The 19,375-nt window shown below is 35.6% G+C and overlaps 1 protein-coding gene across 1 annotated transcript in view; it reads left to right on the top strand.

Moving 5' to 3' along the window:
- COL4A4 (collagen type IV alpha 4 chain) overlaps nt 1–19,375 on the top strand; it is a 69,928-nt gene that overhangs the window by 5,419 nt on the left and 45,134 nt on the right. The window contains exons 3-7 of the mRNA XM_013128543.3: nt 1,918–1,957; nt 3,989–4,066; nt 14,645–14,779; nt 15,688–15,732; nt 17,472–17,588. Of these exons, the coding sequence (XP_012983997.1) occupies nt 1,918–1,957; nt 3,989–4,066; nt 14,645–14,779; nt 15,688–15,732; nt 17,472–17,588 (415 nt within the window). The remainder of the gene's footprint in view (nt 1–1,917; nt 1,958–3,988; nt 4,067–14,644; nt 14,780–15,687; nt 15,733–17,471; nt 17,589–19,375) is intronic.

Here is a 19,375-nt window from a genome sequence, read left to right as displayed (position 1 = left end):
GCAGGAGTTCTTTCTAGAGGAAAATGATCCTTAGGAATAGATTAGGATCACTGTGGCCCAGAATTTTGACTGTGATTTGTGGGATCTTCTTGATAATGTCTTCTAGGAAATACCCATTGTTTTCCTTCTTCAAGCACCGGGCTCTTGAGGAATGTGAAATTACACTTTTCTAGCTGGGAACCTGGCCCAGAAAATTTACTTTGTTGTACCTGACACCTCACAGCTTGGCAGTGTTCTGTTGTGCTAATATGCCTGAGCTCTCTCCAGTGTCTTTTTCATGTTCATTTGGTTTGTGCAAAGCCAGGCTGCTTGTTAGTCAGGTGCTCCTTGAAGTAGCAGCCTTCAATCCCAGCCCTCTCTCCAAGGTTGCTGCTTTTGCTTTCTTCTGCATTATTTGTTAATGTCACCTCTAAGAGTATTGTGTTGGTTTGAGTATTTAGGCAACATCTGTATAGCTTTAGAGGCAGGGATTTTGAAGTGACAGAGAACAGCCTGGCAAACATATGCCTGCCGTATGTGACTGGAAAAAAGGGAGACTGCGGCACTGTGCATCAAGAACAGCATCATCAAATTTCTATTTCAGTTGTGCAAGGGCTTCATCAGAACTTTGCATTTTCTTAAATGAAAAATAACTCACACCTGGCCAACGTTGACATGAGAAAATATATTTACAGAGACCACCTGAAAAAATGGCCTTAAATCAGTAACAATAAAAGAACAAACCTATGCTATTTCCTGCTACCTGCTTGAAATGTTCCTGTGAAGTTAAATCCTTTCTACACAAACTTATTTGATGATTAAAGGCTGAACTATTGGGGTGCACAAAACTCCTCCACCATATAGTGTTGTAACTGATCATCTGGCAATCTTCCATTGTTTAATCAGTCTTTTGTTTCTCATTTAATGAGAGACAGTATCAGCTTCTGTTGTCAGTTCTCCAATTATTTTGATAAATATTTTGTTTCTGTAAAATTTGCGTATTCGGAAAAAGTAGCTGGCAACGTAGGTTTAAAAAGTGTATAGAGTAAATGTACATAAATTGATAAGTTAAATTTGTCAGTATTGAATTTATCAATATATATAGGTTATATAATTTGCAGTTTGAATTTATGAATAATTAATAATCAGGGAGAGTAATCGTGGGTTTGCTGGCACAGTTCTCCATGCTCCAAAGACTTAACCATGTGAATAACAAATCAGAACCAGAGGTTGATCTCAGTAGGACTTTGGAAAATTTACTAAATACTTCAGTATTTGCAGGGTTGGAGTAATTTTGATACAGGCTTCACTATAGCTTGGAGAATAACACACAGTAATCTATACGTTATTGCTGTATATAATGTATCATTTCATATAACGAGTGACACCTTAGTTGTCATTAATAATAATGTTCATATGAATATTAATTATTAATAATGCTTATTTCCTGTATTGCTGCAGAGACCTGGGGCTACCTTTTTGTTTTAACTTAGCCTATTTACTTTTTGCATGTAAAAATAATAAAAGACACGATTTCAGCTTTATAATCCATCACTTGCAATGGTTGGCATGGAGCTTGGCTTCCCCAGTGGTGTCCAGGGAGAAATTTTTCTGTAATGGTTCCTCTCTAGCCATTCCTAAATGTGGGATTGGAAGTAGGTTATCAGGGGGAATTTACAAGAGCTTTTACATAGTCTTATTAATGCCTATCTGTTTGTACTTAGTCTTTGTTCACAAATACAAAAAGACAAATGCATAGCATGTTCTGTTTCCTCATGGTGCATACCCCTTATAAATATATTCTTTTAACTATATAATCCCAAGCCCAAATAGGACTTAATTGTGTACACAGTTCTCACTTTTTAGAGGCCACATTCTTGTGAACATTAGAAGTTACAAATTTAGTTTTAATTTAGCTTATTCCTTCTTTTAAATCAGGTGGCTGCTAGTTGTCTTTTCAGCACAAGAAATTGATGGGGTAAGTGACATTCATATTTACTTTAAACAGGTGATCAATAGGATCATATGATTCAAATAAGTAATACTATATACATCAAAATGATGTATGGTTCTGTGACAAAACTTTGACATTTCTTTCAGTATTTCTGCAGTTCTAACTTTCTGTTTCAGTTGCTCAGCTTAACTATTTTATAATTTTCTCCTTTGGTTCTTCTAGATTCTAACTTTAGCATCTTTAAATGCTTTGGAAAGCTGCAGTTAAGAAAACCCTCTCTTATGCACTGAATCTGTCTCCTTTCTCACAAAGTTCCCTTCAGTGGCTCTGCGTTACATCATGTATCAAACTCTAGCTTTCAAGCCCTTTTCTGTACATTAGCCTCTCCCTTCAACTGGCCTCCTGATGTAAATTCCCATCTCTTTAAAGCCAACATTTCAGATAATATAGCCTCAATATCTACTTCATTTTCCTCTTTGTACTGTTCTCCATACTAACCTTGTATTTGCAATGCCCTCAGTGGAGCTTCTTTCAAGTTCATCCTCTTAGTTTCTTCCAAGTATTTAAAAGCTATTTTTTGTCATTTCCCCCGAAAGTAATTCCTTTTTAGTTAACTGTTGAAAATGGAAATATTTTTTTAAATGAATGTGTTCAATTAGAACAAAGGGTAACAGCTTACATGTTATTATAAACTTGCATTCCACTGACATTCCAGTAAATGTAAGTTTTCAATAACTACGTGAGAGACTAGTGTGGAGTAGATTAGTAATTTCATGAGAAATCCAGTTTGTGAGAAAGACTATCACACCCTCTTATTTGGAGCTTGGGAGTACCAGATATTCTGAAAATATTACAGCTAGAAAGAACAGAATTTTTGCTCCTTATCTAATATTTTTAGTGTTTTTTCCTTGAAAAACTAAAGTATTAACCTATAGTGTTCCTCTGGCTATTAAAACCAGTAACAAAACAATGTTGACCTTGATAAAAATGAGATCCACACTGAGCAAATAATTTCAGGTTGTCACTGTTGACCTGTTTACCTAAATTATTCTTAAATCTTTTAAGTAATCCTTTTTTGAAATTACTTTGATTCTTTATAAAATTTTGCTGAAAAAAAATGTCACCTTGTGGACATTCCAACCATCCACTCACCATGAGTTTATAAATGCATATGTTGTATATAATTGGTATATGTTTAATACTAGACTTTGGGAAATAGTAATAATAAAATCATATTCACTTACCACACAATAAAACTAATGAATTTACATCTTGATGTGGTTTTGTGTCTCCTTGAATATGTTTTTTTCCACCATAGCAATCCGATGAAACAAAGTAGTTGTTTCTTTGCTATTAAGAGGACAAGGACATAAAGTTTTAATACAAGAAATAAGTAAGTTAATAGTAGGCAATGCATAATTACAGCATACACATGCTTCTTGTTTCATTTAATAGACAAGAATTAGATACAGGGCTTTATTGATGAGTGGGCTTGTGGCTCTTCTACCTGTTTTGCCTTTTATCATCTAATTGTTGCTAAACAGTCTCTTACCCTCGTGTGATGTGTTACATGTTTCACGTTATTACACATTAAATTCTGATTCTGTTAATTTTTTTTCCAGATGTAGCCTATTTCCTTAGTTGTCTTTATCTGTAATATTTAGCATTACTTAACGTAACTTGCAGGTAATATAATTCACTTTGTACAGTAACAGGAGTAAGCTTTTGCTTATTGCCTCTACTTTGCCAGCATGTTTATGTCGATGAGAGATCCAAGAAGGTTGGGAGGATTTTAAATGTAGTATTGATGTGTGTATTTTATTAAGCAAACATTGGAAAAGGTTCAGATGTGTCAAGCTGAAGATCCACACAATACCCTGATGCCTACTGCTATGCCAGGTTTATCAGAAGGAAGTCGCCCTGTGGGTATGCAGGGGTAGCCAAGTATTTTGGCTTGAAAATAATCTAATTGAATATTATGTCCAGTTGACAATATTTGATGAAGTTATTGTTGTCTGTTGCTTATTGGTAAATCCATACACTTTTAATTTTTAGGGAGGATATGCATATATTGACCCATGTGGGGGACAGGATTGTTCAGTTTGTCGGTGCTTTCCAGAAAAAGGATCAAGAGTAAGTGATGATTAGAATTAATGATAAGTACTGTTGTAAATACTTTGCACACTGATGCTCTTTAAAATCAATATGGTTGACACAAATCAATAAATTAATATTCAGGCATAAACAAGTCTTAATATAGCAAACTATTCTAATTCTCTCACTGGTATGATGTACTGCTATCATCAAAAGAATTTAAGATAGTAAACAAGTTTGTAAATGATGTTGCTTTTCTTGTGTTAAGTGTCCTTTGAGATCAATCTAGTAGTTAGACAAAGGTTATTCTTACTATATTTTAAGTTTAGAAATCTATGCTCATCTACTAAGAGGTTGGATAAAAGAGAATGTCTATGCCATTTACTAATATTATGAGAACTTAGGTGTTTTGTATTCTGGAAAAGCTTGCAGAGCTTTTATTTTACTAGCTTAATACTCTAAGTATTGAAAAAAATATCTGTATTGTCTTTGCCTTTTAAATAATCATAAAATATTGAATGAAGCCAAGGCATTTTCATATTATACACTAAAATCAGTAACTCTGTATGTTGCTGTTTGTTAAATGAAATTATGATCCAGTGCTGACTATTTTATCCTGGCTGTAGTTTCTCAAAATACATATATGATCATAGAATCATATATATAGTGGTAGCAAACAATTTAAGTGTTATCTGAGTAGATACATACCGTGATTAGTGAACACCTGAAAAACTATAGGTTAGTGTTGGAATTTGTTTTCTTTCAAAGTACTGCTGTTAAAGTTTAAGGTTAGAAATCTTGAACATGGTGGATCAGGTTTTGGAAGAGCTACATGCCCCATTTGTTTGTGTACAACCTGAGTCACCACAAAAGCAAGACCCACCTTTTCCTTCCTGTGCTTCTGCAGTTGGCTGCATGCTTTGCTGTGTCATGATCACTGCCCTGGCGTCCTTGGATCCTATCCTAATCCTTCAGGATTATGATATATTAAAGACCCCCATTGCTGTAGGATTTTCATAATAGGGGCCTAGGATGTGTCTATCTCTGTAACACTGTGTTAACAAAAGGGCATTCCAGGAAACTGATTTTGACTAGCAGCACTGCATTGTCTCTCCTTGCTACTGAACAGACTGGTTTGGATACAAAAACCTGATCTGAAGTGCCATTTAAAAGCAACTGACATTGAAACTAGAGGAAACTTCTCTGATTCTGGCTCTCTCTCAGTAGCCTGGAAATTATGAATTACATGTCCCTGATCAGTCAGTCATAAATACTCACGGCTCTTTCCTAAGCTGTCCTCCCCACCACAGGTAAACTGAACTATGGTGCATGCATTTGCAGTTAGTTTTCTAAATTCCAAGGATCTGGACCTAAGTAAGTGCCAAATAGAAGTGTAATAAATATTTCAAAATAAATTCAATGTCATTATGAAAATGTAAGTCTGAGAATTTCTTGAAACAGCTCTGAAAAAAGTATGCACATTGATGGATAAAGTCTCTCCAACCTAATGTGGATTTATATTTCATGCAATCATTTCTGTTAACCAGTATGCAAGAAATGGAAGTACTTATCAGACCCTACATGAAATTTGGCTTAACTAAACACCACTTTAGATTGTTGCAGATATTTTCTATACTAATATCTGGTGAAGAATTAGTTCTATAGGATACCTCTTTTTTTTTTTGTTCTGCAACTCTGTTGATTTCTAAGCTTTGCTATGCTCTGCCTTTACACTCTGACACAGTGACTTTTCTTTCCTTGGTTTTGTGGAGACTACCCATTACAAAATAAAAGATTTGTTTATCTTATTGTTAGCTTCCTAGAATGCAAACCAGCTGCTTTATCTCCTTTGCGGTCTGAATCCTGCTATTGGGCTGGTTCCTCAGAGTTTTGCATCTTCCTCAATTCTGTCTTTAAAGTGAGAGAAATAAAGGATCATTGAAAGCCTCTGGCATTGTACAGTATGCAGGCCTAAAATTTCGGAAGCGTACAGTTTATGAAATAATCCTTCTTTGTAAAGAAGTTGTGATAAGAGCAATGTTATATGTTTGGTTTCAGAGCACTGTAATTTTCCCCTTTTCACTATTTAGAACAGCTCTGTCAAAATTAAGGATGAGCTGCTCCCCTCAGCAAACTTTTGCTGAAAGCACAAAAAATTCTAGAAACTTCATGTACTTGCTGGCAAAAGGCGATGGAACAATAATCACATCCAGACCAGCTGGAAGGCCAGCCTTATAGCAGCCCTCAAGGTTAAGTCCTTATTCAGCTCTGTTAAGCCAACTGCAGTACCAGGGGCTTTTGCAGAGACTGAATGAGAAATGCAGTATCTGAGTGAGCTACATCAGAATCTGGATTAAGTTGCTTTGATATACATAGACCAGTCCACCTTTATTTTTCTGTGTGTTTATACCACAGAGAGTTAGATGTAGGGTATTCCCTTCATGATCTTTCACTGAACGTAGCCATCTAAAACTTACAGTGGAGCAAGGGCGAATTGTCTCATTATTGTACTGCTGAGGTATTATCTGTGTTAGAAACATGCAAGGTCAGACCTATTATGAATTGATTAAACATGTTATTCAGACTCTTTCAAGAATTTCAACTAAATCCTTCATTAGACTAGCTGGAACATGACCATTCACTTGTTATTCTGAATCTTTGTTGTTAGTCGAATACTTTCAAATAGATTTCCAGCTTCAGTGGAAAGTATCTGTTAACTTTTATCTTCCCTAAAAAGTGTGCTAAGGGAAAAGCTATTTAGCAAAGTACATTATTTGTAATACACCTGTTGGAATGCATAGGAATTACTATCCACAGCAAAGATGATTGTTGTTTCATAATGTAGACCTTGTGCTACACAGATGTTATAGGTCCAACTTACAAGTAATAGCTTAACATTTGAATAAGCACCTGAGTAGTTTGTTTCGCACATTGCTAATTGTCACTTCCCTATATCCTTCTCCACACACTAATGAAAAGGAGATTTTTAGGGAAGTCAGAATATCTATCTGCTGATAAAACAACAGTTGTACAGTATCAAAGTTAAGGTGTGACCATCTGATAAGGGTTTCACTTTGTCAGCACATTGGGAGGAAAATATTGTTGCTAGTTTCATTTGAGAGTTTTTTATTTACATAAAAACCACTATGACAGGTATTTGATGACATTGCCATTTTACAGATTTTAGAATGTTATCTTCCTTTTTAGACTTTCAGTGGCAGCACTGCCCACTGGAAATTTAGGTAGTAAAACAAACAGGTTATTTCTGTTTGGAGCAGGCTTATAGTCAATCAATAACAAATATTTCTACTAAAATTAAGGTAGAACAAAAGCCTTAGAACCAATAAAAATCAGCTTAGTTTATTTGTAATTACCAGTGACAAATGAATTATGTTCACATTTTGTAAAATTAAAAACATTGTAAGCTGTGTATGACATAAGTGTAGCCGTTACCCTTAGCATCTCTCCGCTGAAATAGTAAAAACCTAGAGTAATAAGAGAGTAGACACCTAAAATTAAACTCTTATTTAGGTTTATGAGTCAAGTAGAATGACTGTCAGGAGTGCAGTATACTCTGAAGTTTTCATAGGAAAGACGGACCTCAAATCTTTCCCTACGGTCTTTGGCATAATAACTTTTTGATTTTCCAATGCAATTTAAGCATGACTAGTTAAGCTGTGGTTACCAGGACAGTGTACAAAATCTGTGCAACTGACTGTGAGTGTATGGTAATTTAGACTTTGCCTTCCAGTTGCGCTTTTGAAAATCTGTTAAATGCACACCTAGAAAGCCTTTAATGTAAGAGGACTAGATAATTGAGGTTATAGCTACAGAAAATATGACCATGGGAGTATGAAAAGGAAACTGTGTCCATACTTGAATGTATTGAAATTGGGCAGGTTGGAAGAAAAGTAGAAGCAAATACCTGAACTGTTATTTAAGATTTCTGTAAACCCAGTATACTTATGGTTGCTATATTGGGTCTTAGAAGAGCTTGTGTACATGTCATTTTTTATTTTTCTCAAGCTTAGATAATGTGCTATAAACAGATTTGCACTACTGTTCATTAGCAAGAAATCATCCACTGTCTGAAAAACAGTCTAGTCACTATTGGTAGCAGTATATCCCATTCGGATATCATTACAGTTGTCCACATCACAATGGAAATTCAGTTTCCATTTAATTGGGATTAGAGCCCTCTTAGAATTAGTTTTACATTATGCTATTTATCATTTGATCGATGTCACATCTCAAAAAGACTCTTTCTTCCATAGGACATGGAAGACTTCCATGGACTCTGTCTTACATAAGACATATCAAAATGTGTTAAATCTCTGCATGTACTCTGTGCTACTGTATGTATTCATTCAAGAAAAATGGAATAGATAATGAGGGGAGAAAGTCATCAGTGAAAGTTTATATGCCAATAAGTATTCTACATGATTTTTAGTTCCAGTCTGGACCAACTGATAATTTCTTCTGCCTTCTCTTTCCCAGTCAAGATGTATGGTTTTCCAGTAGGTGGTAGCAGTCAATGTTTTTAATTAGAGGCAAAGAGCAACTTCATAATTTTAGATTTTTTTCATCTCTTCCTCTTAGGTCTCCCATAAAGTCCATGATTGTAATTTTCTCCTGATATGTCCAACAGACAGTGAAAACTTTCCTCCACTTTCTCTACTTGGGAAGTCATTTCCTTGATAACTCCTGTAGTGTTGTGTCAGAGACCTCACAAAATGCTGGCTGCTCTAACAGAATAATGTTTGCTGTTAGCACTGACAGATTGTAAACCTGTCCTGTGCCAACCCAAGTCTGATCCCATTCAATTCCTTTGGCTTTGTTTATAGAGTTAAGTAGATTTAAAAAGCAAGCATCTATTCATGACCCAACCTGATCTAGCTTCTATGAGATCATGTGAAATGCCTGGAGGCTGGTGAATAATAAATATAAGTCAGCAAGACCATTCTTTTGCAAATGAAGCGAATGGCCTATTTTCATACTAGTGTAGGAGAGGACTTAGCGAGTAGAAAACTAAGAGGAAGGTCTCCCATTTTCTGGCATATGAGGTGTAAGGAGTAAGAGTTCACAAGAGATGCTAAGTCGATTGTCCCAGGTAAGTTAGAAAATCAGCAGGGCAGTGGGGTAAGAATGGTGAAATTTAACTGTATAGTAGATATACCATGTTGCATCACATCTTTCTAGTAGATCCTGTGGGTTAACTGAATGATTTACAGCACAGAGTAAATGTATTTAATATTCAGTAGCTGAGAAACTGTGCAAATTCTGTCTGTTTTGGGGAGTAAGAGACATTTATTAAATCACACTTTTCTGCATGTCAGTATGCAATGGCAGTCTGTCATGCACATGGAATATCCAGCACTTGTATTTGAATTTTCAAGCTGCATACTCAGGACATTAATATGTATATCATATATGTATATGAATATGAATACATATGAATATGAATACATATGTATATGTATATGAATACATATGATAGATGTATATGAATATCCCTCTAATGATCTCAAATACATATGCTTAGTTGACTCACTATCAGAGATGTAAACACAATAGCATCTGAGGAAAGCCAGATCTCTCCCACTATTTGCCTCATACCTGTTGATAATTTTTCCCACTACATTAGCTATGATACAGTTTTGAAATAGAAGATTCCTGAAACCAGTTATACATTGCATTTCACTTACATTTGCTGAGAACCATAGAAAAACAGAACTAGAGAAATTAGACCCCTAATCTATATCTGAAGCAGACCACAAGTTCTTATAACTGATCAGAACAGTAGGCAGTTCTGTGGCCCCAGGAGTTAGGATTTGAACTTGCAGGGAATTAAGCCTGCTTACCAGAATGTAGAGTAGGAACAGGATCACTCCAATGTCCTCACTGAAAGGTCTTTCTGAAGCTGTTCTTCACATACAATGTCCAGCTACAGCATCTGTAAATTAGCATTTTTCATATTAGACATATTTCCAAATTTTCCTAAAGTTTTGATCTTGTTAAATTATCCCTCCTTTTGTTCTTGAGCATCATTCTTTCTGTAATACTTTTGGTACCCTGTCCCGCTATACTAAAATAGTGTTTTTCTTAGTTGCTTCAGATTGGCAAGCTTTTGCACATCAGGCAAAACAAAACTACAAAATCATTCCTTTTTGTAGATTTGAATCAACCAAATGTTACCACACAGTGACTTGTTTCAATAAAATGAATTAGATCAAATATTTATTTTATTTTATTTGCTAACCTGATGTTTATTATTTGTGGTCTAAAATGGTTTATTTGCAGCTCTCGGTTTTCAGCCATTAACAGTGTTTCTTAGAGTTTCAGTGCCAAATTAGCTGTTGGTCAGTGTTTGTTTAATACAATAGTGACACCCACTGGCTTATCGAATACTTTTTCTTTTCATGATTTCACAGAGTTAAAAGTGCACTGTAGAAAATGTTTTCAGTGCTTCACTGTGAATACATTGGCATCATCAGGTACTACGTTCCTGATGGATCATTGAATAGGATAAAAGAACACAGAATTTCCCAGTAGTTTGCAGCGTAATACAGATGCCAAGAAGAGTCAAGCACTAAGAGTTACTATCACATTTAATCAGCTCAAAATCTGACTATAAAAAGGAAGTTATCCAATACGGAAAAGTCATTATATTATCTGCTGTTTCTGAACAAACTGAAAATAAAGTACATGCCATATACCAGTCTGACCCTCACTCACTGTTGAACCCACTATCATAGAAAGAAATTGTTCTGTTAAGGACAAGAAGTGGATTTAATACCAAGTTGTGTGCTTTTTCAGATTTATCTCATGTTGATAAAGTTAATACTGATAAGGTTTATTCTGGAGCCTTGACTTACAGTGAAAATTGTTTTGGTCCCAGTCCCATACAGTTACAGTGGAGGAGTGGAACTTCCCAGAATGGACACTCCTACAAGCCCTGGAAGCTGTGGCTTTGCTGTGTAATAGACCTGCTCTTCCAAAAGGGGAGAGGACACGGGTGGAGCTTAGAGTTACAGCAGATGCTCCCACCTCACTAAGCAAATTACTAAAGAAAACATCTGTCTGCAAATGCCTTTGTGTGCCCTCCTCTCTTGCCCTCAAACTGCTCTACTTTCCCTATCGCTGCTCTGCTACTGCTGAAATGGGAAAGACTGGTTACAAGCCGGAGCCTAGTACAGAATGACAAAGGGTGTTAACATTACTTGCCTACAATCTGATTATGTGGAGTTGCTGGGCATTTTCAGTTTTGTTCAAGTGAATAGAAGGTAAGTGCATTTCACATATCACTTGTACATCCACATAGCCTGTAACATAGGGTACTGTCCTAACTGAAGGCTGGTAACTGGACTTCTTTCAACTTTATCAATAAGGAGAAACAAGAATTTACGTTAGTATCACAAACTTTTTTTCCACCCCCCCACTTAAGAGCCCTTTAAAACGTTATTCTCCCAGAGAGTGCTCAGGGCACTCAAAAAATCAGGTGCTCTTCAGTATCTTAGACAACTGAAGAAAAAAGTAATTCCAAATAACCCTGGCCATTGCCTTTTCCAAAGAGTGTTAAATACTTTGCTGAATGACCTTCAAGTATTTGCAGCCTTAGTCTTAGGAAGCATACTTAATTGAAAAAAATATAGTCTTGTTTTGTCAAAAGTCAATTTCTTACTGCAGGTCAAGCTCAGGATGTGCTAAAATAACAGACCATAGTCTTGGCATGGGCAGTTCCTGACCTAGACAATTAGCAAGGCATTGAAATCCTAAAGGAATTTATTGGCATCAGATGGCAGAGCAGGCATAATATTCTGTTCATTTTAACTGAGCTAATTTGTCATTTCCACATGAGCATGACTACCTTCATCCTCTTTATTTGTACAGCTGTCCTGAGACTGTAATGCTGTCGTAGACACATTGGATGGGCACAAATAATAGATGTGATAATAGATGTTATGACATGGTATCAGTTTGGTCTTAACAAAGCTCCCCGTCATTATCAGTCTTTGAGCTGAAAGAGAGAGAGACAATCCACCAGCTTCACATGGCATGCTAAAGTTGTACCAGCTGTCAAACCTATTGTGAATTCTGGATTCAGTGACTCTGTTTTATGACTTCACTACCTCCTACTGAAGACATAAACTGTGGAGTCAATTAAATTCACAGGGTCAACTAACAAAGCCATTTTATCAGCCTACATGTTCTGGAAGTGTTTATTGGTTAATTATGACAGATAATTACCACAGAATTCATACAGTGTCTCAGCTTTTTTTGATTACTATCAAAATCATGTCCCTCCAACTGTCTAATGGATATAACATATGCAATTTTTTTTTTCAACTCTTGAATGCAGAGCATATACACTGTGAATTAAAGATATCAAAGTTGCTGCAGAAACTTGTTGTCAAGACACACTGTTAAAACAAAGGCATTAGAGCATTAATAAGAAACATTTTATGCAAGTTTTTTCCTGCTGCTGAATGTTGCATTTTGCATTATAACCACTAGTTCAGTGTACTAAAAAAAGGTACTGCTTCCAGTAGAGTGAATGGCCCAAACTGTTATATTTTGCAGTATGATTAGTCTCATTCATTTCACTTTTCTTGCACTAAACATTATGCTTTAATTAAGAAATGGTTGTCCAGACATCTTTTTATCAAGTATGTAAAGGGTGCAATAGCTGCTTTAAGAGTATTTCAATGAATAAATTCAGGTTTACAACAGAGGATGTGCAAGGCACTGCCAATAGACAGGCTGCAATTGTTCATGCAAGCAAATACTCAAACACCCAGAATCCTGACTGTTCATTCATTGTTAGTAAGCATGCAGAATCAGCAGATTTCAATAGTAGTACCCCTTAATTTGCATAATATTTTCCACTGCTGAAATTATGGTATTAAGAAAATGGCAACTTGCTGAAGGCAGCATGCTGATTCTGCTCTGGAATTTTTGCGAGTGACTTCACTGCATGCAGCATTAAGATTTAACTGAGAGGAGACAGTAAAGAAAAATGGAACATGACTTGTATGGGAACACTTTTTCAAGTACTCCTTATTTGTAAGTGTAGGATTTCTTTTCCTAGCCTCTGGACTAAATTTCTGTTCATAGCTTCAGAGCCAGTGGGGATCCACTCCTGCTTCCAGTAGAGCACAAGCCTATAGTATGTTTCTGTTCCAAGCATGTAGTAAGTTATCTTCTTATTACTCTGCTTTGCTGATTTTACTGAATGATGCATACCATACATTTCTTCATATCCAGCTGTAAAATCACACTGACTATATTGACATATTTGAAAAGATAAATAGAAAATAAATAAAAGGGTAAAGAGATTTAGGTCCCTGCTTGTAATTCAAATGATAAGTTTGTTGGGAGTGTTCACACTGAGAAACAAGCAGTTAAATTATGTTGAAGCAACAGAAAGGAATTCCTGAAGCTAACACATCTGCTTACAATCACGTTTGGTGTCTGTCATACTGTTTTCCTTCAATTCATTCATAGAAACGATACGGTCTCATTTCTATGAATGGAGGTGGTACTGAAGTATCTTTTACTGCCCTCAAGTGGTCTGAGAGCCATAGGCTTTTCTCGTTACTGCACGCGGCTCCATTTTGCCCTCTTTTTTTATACCATAGTATAATTGATTGATGAATTCTGAAAAGAAGGCAAAACACTCTAGAGTTGGTAAATAAAAGAGGCTGTAGCTAAACAAAGATAATGACACAAAATAAAAAAGATGAGTAAGAGAAAGACTTGTAAATACACAGATTTTTGTAGGGTGAAAATGCAGACTGCTTACATGTGAAGTCTGATTAGAAAACTTGCTTTATTCAGCATTTTGAATCTATGATTTAGTAACTGTTTAGCAGCACAGAACAAAAGCTGCAACAAATTCAAACCAACTCCAGAGCAATGCTATAGTCTGAAAAGTCTTGGAAGAGTGCATAGAAATCTGTGGGGATGGTCAATATGGTACAGCTGCTCAATTTAGAGTTATTTATAGATAAATTACATTCTGCATCCTCTCAAATAATTCTGACTATTAGATTCAATACTTTCTGTGAATATGTTGGTTAATAGCTGTTATTTTTCTGTGCAGGAAACTTCACAACTTCTAAGTAAGGCATTAATATTTGAGAGCAAAGATGAAAGATCAGTAAGCTAAAAAAAACCAAGATAATTAGCAAATAGTATGACTTAAGAGAAAGAGGGAACTCTCTCAATTTGTTCTAATTGTGTACAAACTCCCTTTGTCTAAAATGAGCTATCACTTCTCTGGTGGCAAATATAGGGTGTTCAGTGGAATCTTATGCTTACAGAAGGTGATACTTACGTTGGTAGAGCCAGGAAGACTTGCAGTTTAACCCAGGCATCTCAGATAGGCGGTGCTGGAGACCTGCTGAAGATGAAGAGAAATTATCACCTGGAGCAAGTTGTTAAATTGAAGGTGGTGTTCCTAGAGCATCTAATGAAGGGAACAGATCTGCAGACTGTCCAACCAAGCTGTTTTGAATCATGTACATTGTAAGCCTTGTTTTATCCATACAGTCACTTCCGAAATGCTGCCTGCTGCAATGTTTACAGCAGTAGTCATTCACTTTTTACTCTTTTCAGGGTCAACCTGGTGAGCTGGGAGCTCAAGGTCCAATTGGGTCCTTGGGATCTACAGGACCAGCTGGTCTGCCAGGGGAAAAAGGACAGAGAGGTGAGACTGGGCAACCTGGGCCATCTGGAGAAAGAGGTGATAAGGTAGGAAACACCATAGACAGTTCTTTTAGGTGTATACAGTATGTAATGTTAAATATTGACAAGTGAAATAGAACCTGGATGATCAAAAAGTATTTGCCAAACTATACTTTTGCTCACACAAAATTCTCACTGCAATTAATTTACAAAATTAAATAAAATAAAAATCTTGAAAAAATGTTTCTGGGGATTTTTGCTCTTGACTGCAGAGTTAGAATTGGTAGAAGACAAAAATAAAATGAAACAGACACAGTCTCTTATTGTTATGTGTCATATCATCCTTCTTAACAACAAAGAGGGCTGCGGGAAGAATGTGGAGCTAGAGGGAGAAGTATGGTTCTTTTAAATGTGTTGTACACTAAACAGAATTTTATTACCACTTACGGAGTATAAACTGCAGTTCAGATCCATATCTTTCATAGCTGTACAGTCCCTGTCTTTGGCTCTTGGTACTTTGTATTATTTTTAATGGTTTAATTTCACTAATCTCAGTAGATGACTGAAATCGCTAATGAGTGTATCTAGCACACCTGAAATCTCAGTACTGTAAATTGTGCTCTGATATTATCAAAGCAGGAGCAAGGTTTTGAAATTACATACAAAATTACTTTATAAGTTTAATACTGCTTCTGCTTCTCTGTCATTTTATAATCTTTGGAGAATGAATATGAGATAGACATTTGTCCTGAACAGTACCAATCTGTTACATGGGTAGCTATTGCCACTAGTCTCCTATATGCCCATAAAACGTTTTTCAGATATTTATTACTGACAATTACCAGTTTTGATTCATATTTCAAACAAGACTGTTCCTTGGGTTTTGCTATCTAGTATCACATATTCTCATTTTTCATTCCTTTTAAGAGTTAATGACTTCAGCACCTTTGTTTTTTCATGTCATCTGTTTTTAGGGCCCAACTGGAGTCCCAGGATTTCCTGGTTTAGATGGCATTCCTGTACGTATCAAATGAATATTGCTTTATAAAAATTAGAATTTTTATAAAGTCATAACAAGTCCTCTAACGAATAATACACTCAAAATGTTTGGCTTTATACCTATCAATATATTGTCACCTACAGAATTACATGTTTTACAAAAATGTAAAATAGCCAGGTTAATTCCAACTGGTTACTACTGATAACAAACTCCACAAAATAGCAATGAGGTAAGTACATAATACTCATGCAGGAACAGGGCAGTGCAGATAAGAGACTAGCCCAAGTGCATGCAGCATGGCGTGGTGCTGGGATTAAAAACAATTTTCCCAGGCTTTATAGTAGGCTGTAATCTGCTTACTGCATGCTTAGTATCTCTGAAAGTATATCAAATGATGTACTGTTTCTGTTCAAACATTCTGATTTTTGCTTGTAGTCTTTCTGCAGTGAGAAAAAAAGCTAAAACTGAGTCCAGTATTTTTTCCTGAATAGAGACTGAGGAAGGAAAGTGGGTCCTAAATATATCTTCATAAGCATGTGATTATATATTTTTCTGAATGTCTTCTTCAGTGAGGAAATGGGTGTAGTAAAAAAAAAAAAATATCTCCTAGCTACAGTATTTGTGAAAATGCTGTTTATTAGAACTGAATTCCTAAGCTATTATTAGTTTCATGTGGATCACTTAAAATATTGAGTTTTCAAAGCAAAAAACAGAACCAAAAACTGAGTGGGTGTCTCAACAGCTGCTTGTCAGCCGTCCACACTTGGCAATGGAACTGTTGCCAGAATGTCTGTAAAATGGTCACAAGGTAAAATTTTGCACAAAAAAGGAGCACTCCCAAGAAATGTATATTCTTTTTATGAAAAGTGTTAATTAAAAAACAGTATCCACAAATTGGGATGAAGGACCTTAAAAGCAGAAAGAAGGTAAAACGGACAAAAACATTTCAGGCAGCTTGCCAGAGTACTTTCTTACTATTTTTCAGACACCTGCCCCAAAAAAACAACCAACGAACCAACCAAAATCGAAGAAAAAAAAACCAAAACCAACCAAACAAAAAGAACCCCATTTGGGGTTAAAATTACTATTTATTTCTTACAGAAATGTTTAATTCTGTGGAAAAAAATTACCTCCAATGGAAAGATCCTTCCATGGGAAACCTCAGAGTTTCTACTGCCTAGGGTCTGATTTGCAGTAGAAGCAACCCCTCCCTAGACAATGGTTAATTCTTGGTAGATCAGAAAATCACTTCCTTAATTCTTGAATGTATAGTCCTAATCTCTGCAATTACTGTGTGCTTGAGTCAAGCTGTGTCCTGTTTTACCTAGTTTTGTTCTATCAACTAAAAAAGATGAGCTGTTTAAAATGACTTTTTGTATGTCTTCAGCTTCTCTTTGCAACCACAAGAAGGATTTTAGTTAGAGAGCTAGAGTCCCCTTTCTCTGAGAAGATAGCACATTACTTTTTGACTCAAGTGAGAGCTCAGTCTGGCCCTCTTAACCACTGCTATCCCTGTTATATTTGCTATGCATCAAATAAAAATACATAGATTACTTATATAATTTGTTATACATGAAAAAAAAATCTATTGATCACAATAGAAAGCATTTGTAATACAAATAGTATAAAGCTGGGATCATTGTGAGATGTTCTCTGTTTCAGATCTAAAATACTTGTTTCTGAACTGTTCTGTTAATTTAAAAAGAAATTCCCTAGGTATCACAGTGTATATCTAAAAATTATTAAACTGTCTTTCAGGGATTATCAGGAAGTGGAGGACCCAGGGGCAAGCCTGGTTTAGATGGCTGCAATGGCTCAAGAGGAGATCCAGGATTTCCAGGCGAAAACGGTTATATTGGACCACGTGGTCCTTATGTATGTGAAAGGCACCCCTTCTGTCCCTGAATACCATATATGTACATTTCATCTCCAAACTAATAGTTCTTAAAATGAAAGGAGTTTAAGACTATGGCAATAGCTTTACACTGCACAATGAATTTCCAAGCATTTTTACTAAGGTTAATGGGAGTGAAGGACACTTGATGCCTTAACAGATTAAGCTTGAATGTGAAATAAATTCCTATATCCATGAAGTATGTATGCCTACTTTGAGGGTTAAATTCTGTTTTGCTTCCTCAGTACATAGCCACACCAAAACTAATACCATTTCATGGAAGTACAACTGAGGAGTAGCTTGAAATCATTACATAATTTATCAATACTTGAAATTTCTTAAAAGCCTTAATGGTAGGGACATACCTGAGATGAATTAGCAACAAGTGGAAGCTTCAAAAAGCCTAAGTCCTGTAACACTCTAAGATTTTTGGTGGTTGATCACACAAGTGTATTAGTAGATCTCTTCCCAAGTCATGCTTTTACAGTTTCATGTGCTGTTTTGTATACATACCTATTCATGACTGCTCTGTGCACACTTAATCTTGCCTGGGTCTTTATCTGTATACATAAAGGTAATTTCAATTAAAATGTTTAAAATTAGCACTTTAATGTTATTTACTTTAGCTGTTCAAATGGAAAGCTTTTTTAAATTGTTTAAGCAGTGTTTTGGCAGTGCACTTCTAATGAAGATAAACTACAGATTAATGTCAGTACGGGATATAAATTACTGTAGCTCCAAAGAAATTTTTCTGAACAGGCCTAGTCCCTGGTCTTCTTGTGAAAGCAAGTTTTAGTTCTGAGTGATTAAGAGCTGATTAGTTGATCTAAGAGCTTCTCTGAAATTTTCTAAGTAAAACAGTAAAAACAACTGCATTTTACATGAAAAATCAAAAGTGTTTCGTCGAAGCCAAATAAGATGCTGCTTCAGCCATACGGAATCAAAACAATGTGCACTGGGTGCCAAAGTGAAAAGATGTCATAAAAAATGTAGCAAGAAAAAACAATGCATGAAATACACAACCTGATAAAATACCCTGATAATCTTACTTGTTTTACCTCTGAAAGTAACCTATTAACCCTCCAAACAGAAAAATTACTTCTATTCAAACTGTAATTTTACCTGTATTTTCTTACGTATTATGGCTTTCAAAAAAAGTTTTCATTTTTATAATTAGCCAAATGACAGAAAAGAAAAATGAGATGTTGGACAAATTATAGCATAAATCCTCTCAACTCCAGAAGCATGTTTTCTGGCAGGCCTAGAAAAGTATTTGCAGCCTACAAAAAATGGGAGACACAATAGGCATGTAGCCTTGGATATGCAGACTAAAATTCCAGTGCAAATTGATTTAGCTACCCAGAAAAACAAGACATAGTAAGTATATTTGTTTGTGTATGAGAATGCTATTCCAACCACTCTATTGCAGATTGCCTGTTTTTAAATCAATTTGTTGCACCAAGTACCAACTTGACTATATATTACAGCTAACATTTTTATTTTATTTATAATGTTGTCCCGTATAATTCTATTTAACACTGTTTACATATTCTACAGCTTCACTTGTAGAGTCTCTATGTTTATCTCACCAATAAATTGGAAAAGGAAATAGTTTTATTTGCAAGCACTTACCTAAGTCATGTAGAAGGTAATCTGAATCTAATAAAGATGTTTTGTTACACAACAGGTCACATGTAGAATAATCAAATACAACTTCTGATGTGTTTAATTTGTTCCCTAGCAGTTGTTGTTTGACCTGTAATCTGCA

This window comes from Melopsittacus undulatus, chromosome 6 (genome assembly GCF_012275295.1).
Source record: "Melopsittacus undulatus isolate bMelUnd1 chromosome 6, bMelUnd1.mat.Z, whole genome shotgun sequence".
Taxonomy (NCBI): Eukaryota; Metazoa; Chordata; class Aves; order Psittaciformes; family Psittaculidae; genus Melopsittacus; species Melopsittacus undulatus.
This window is presented reverse-complemented; position numbering and strand designations above follow the sequence as displayed.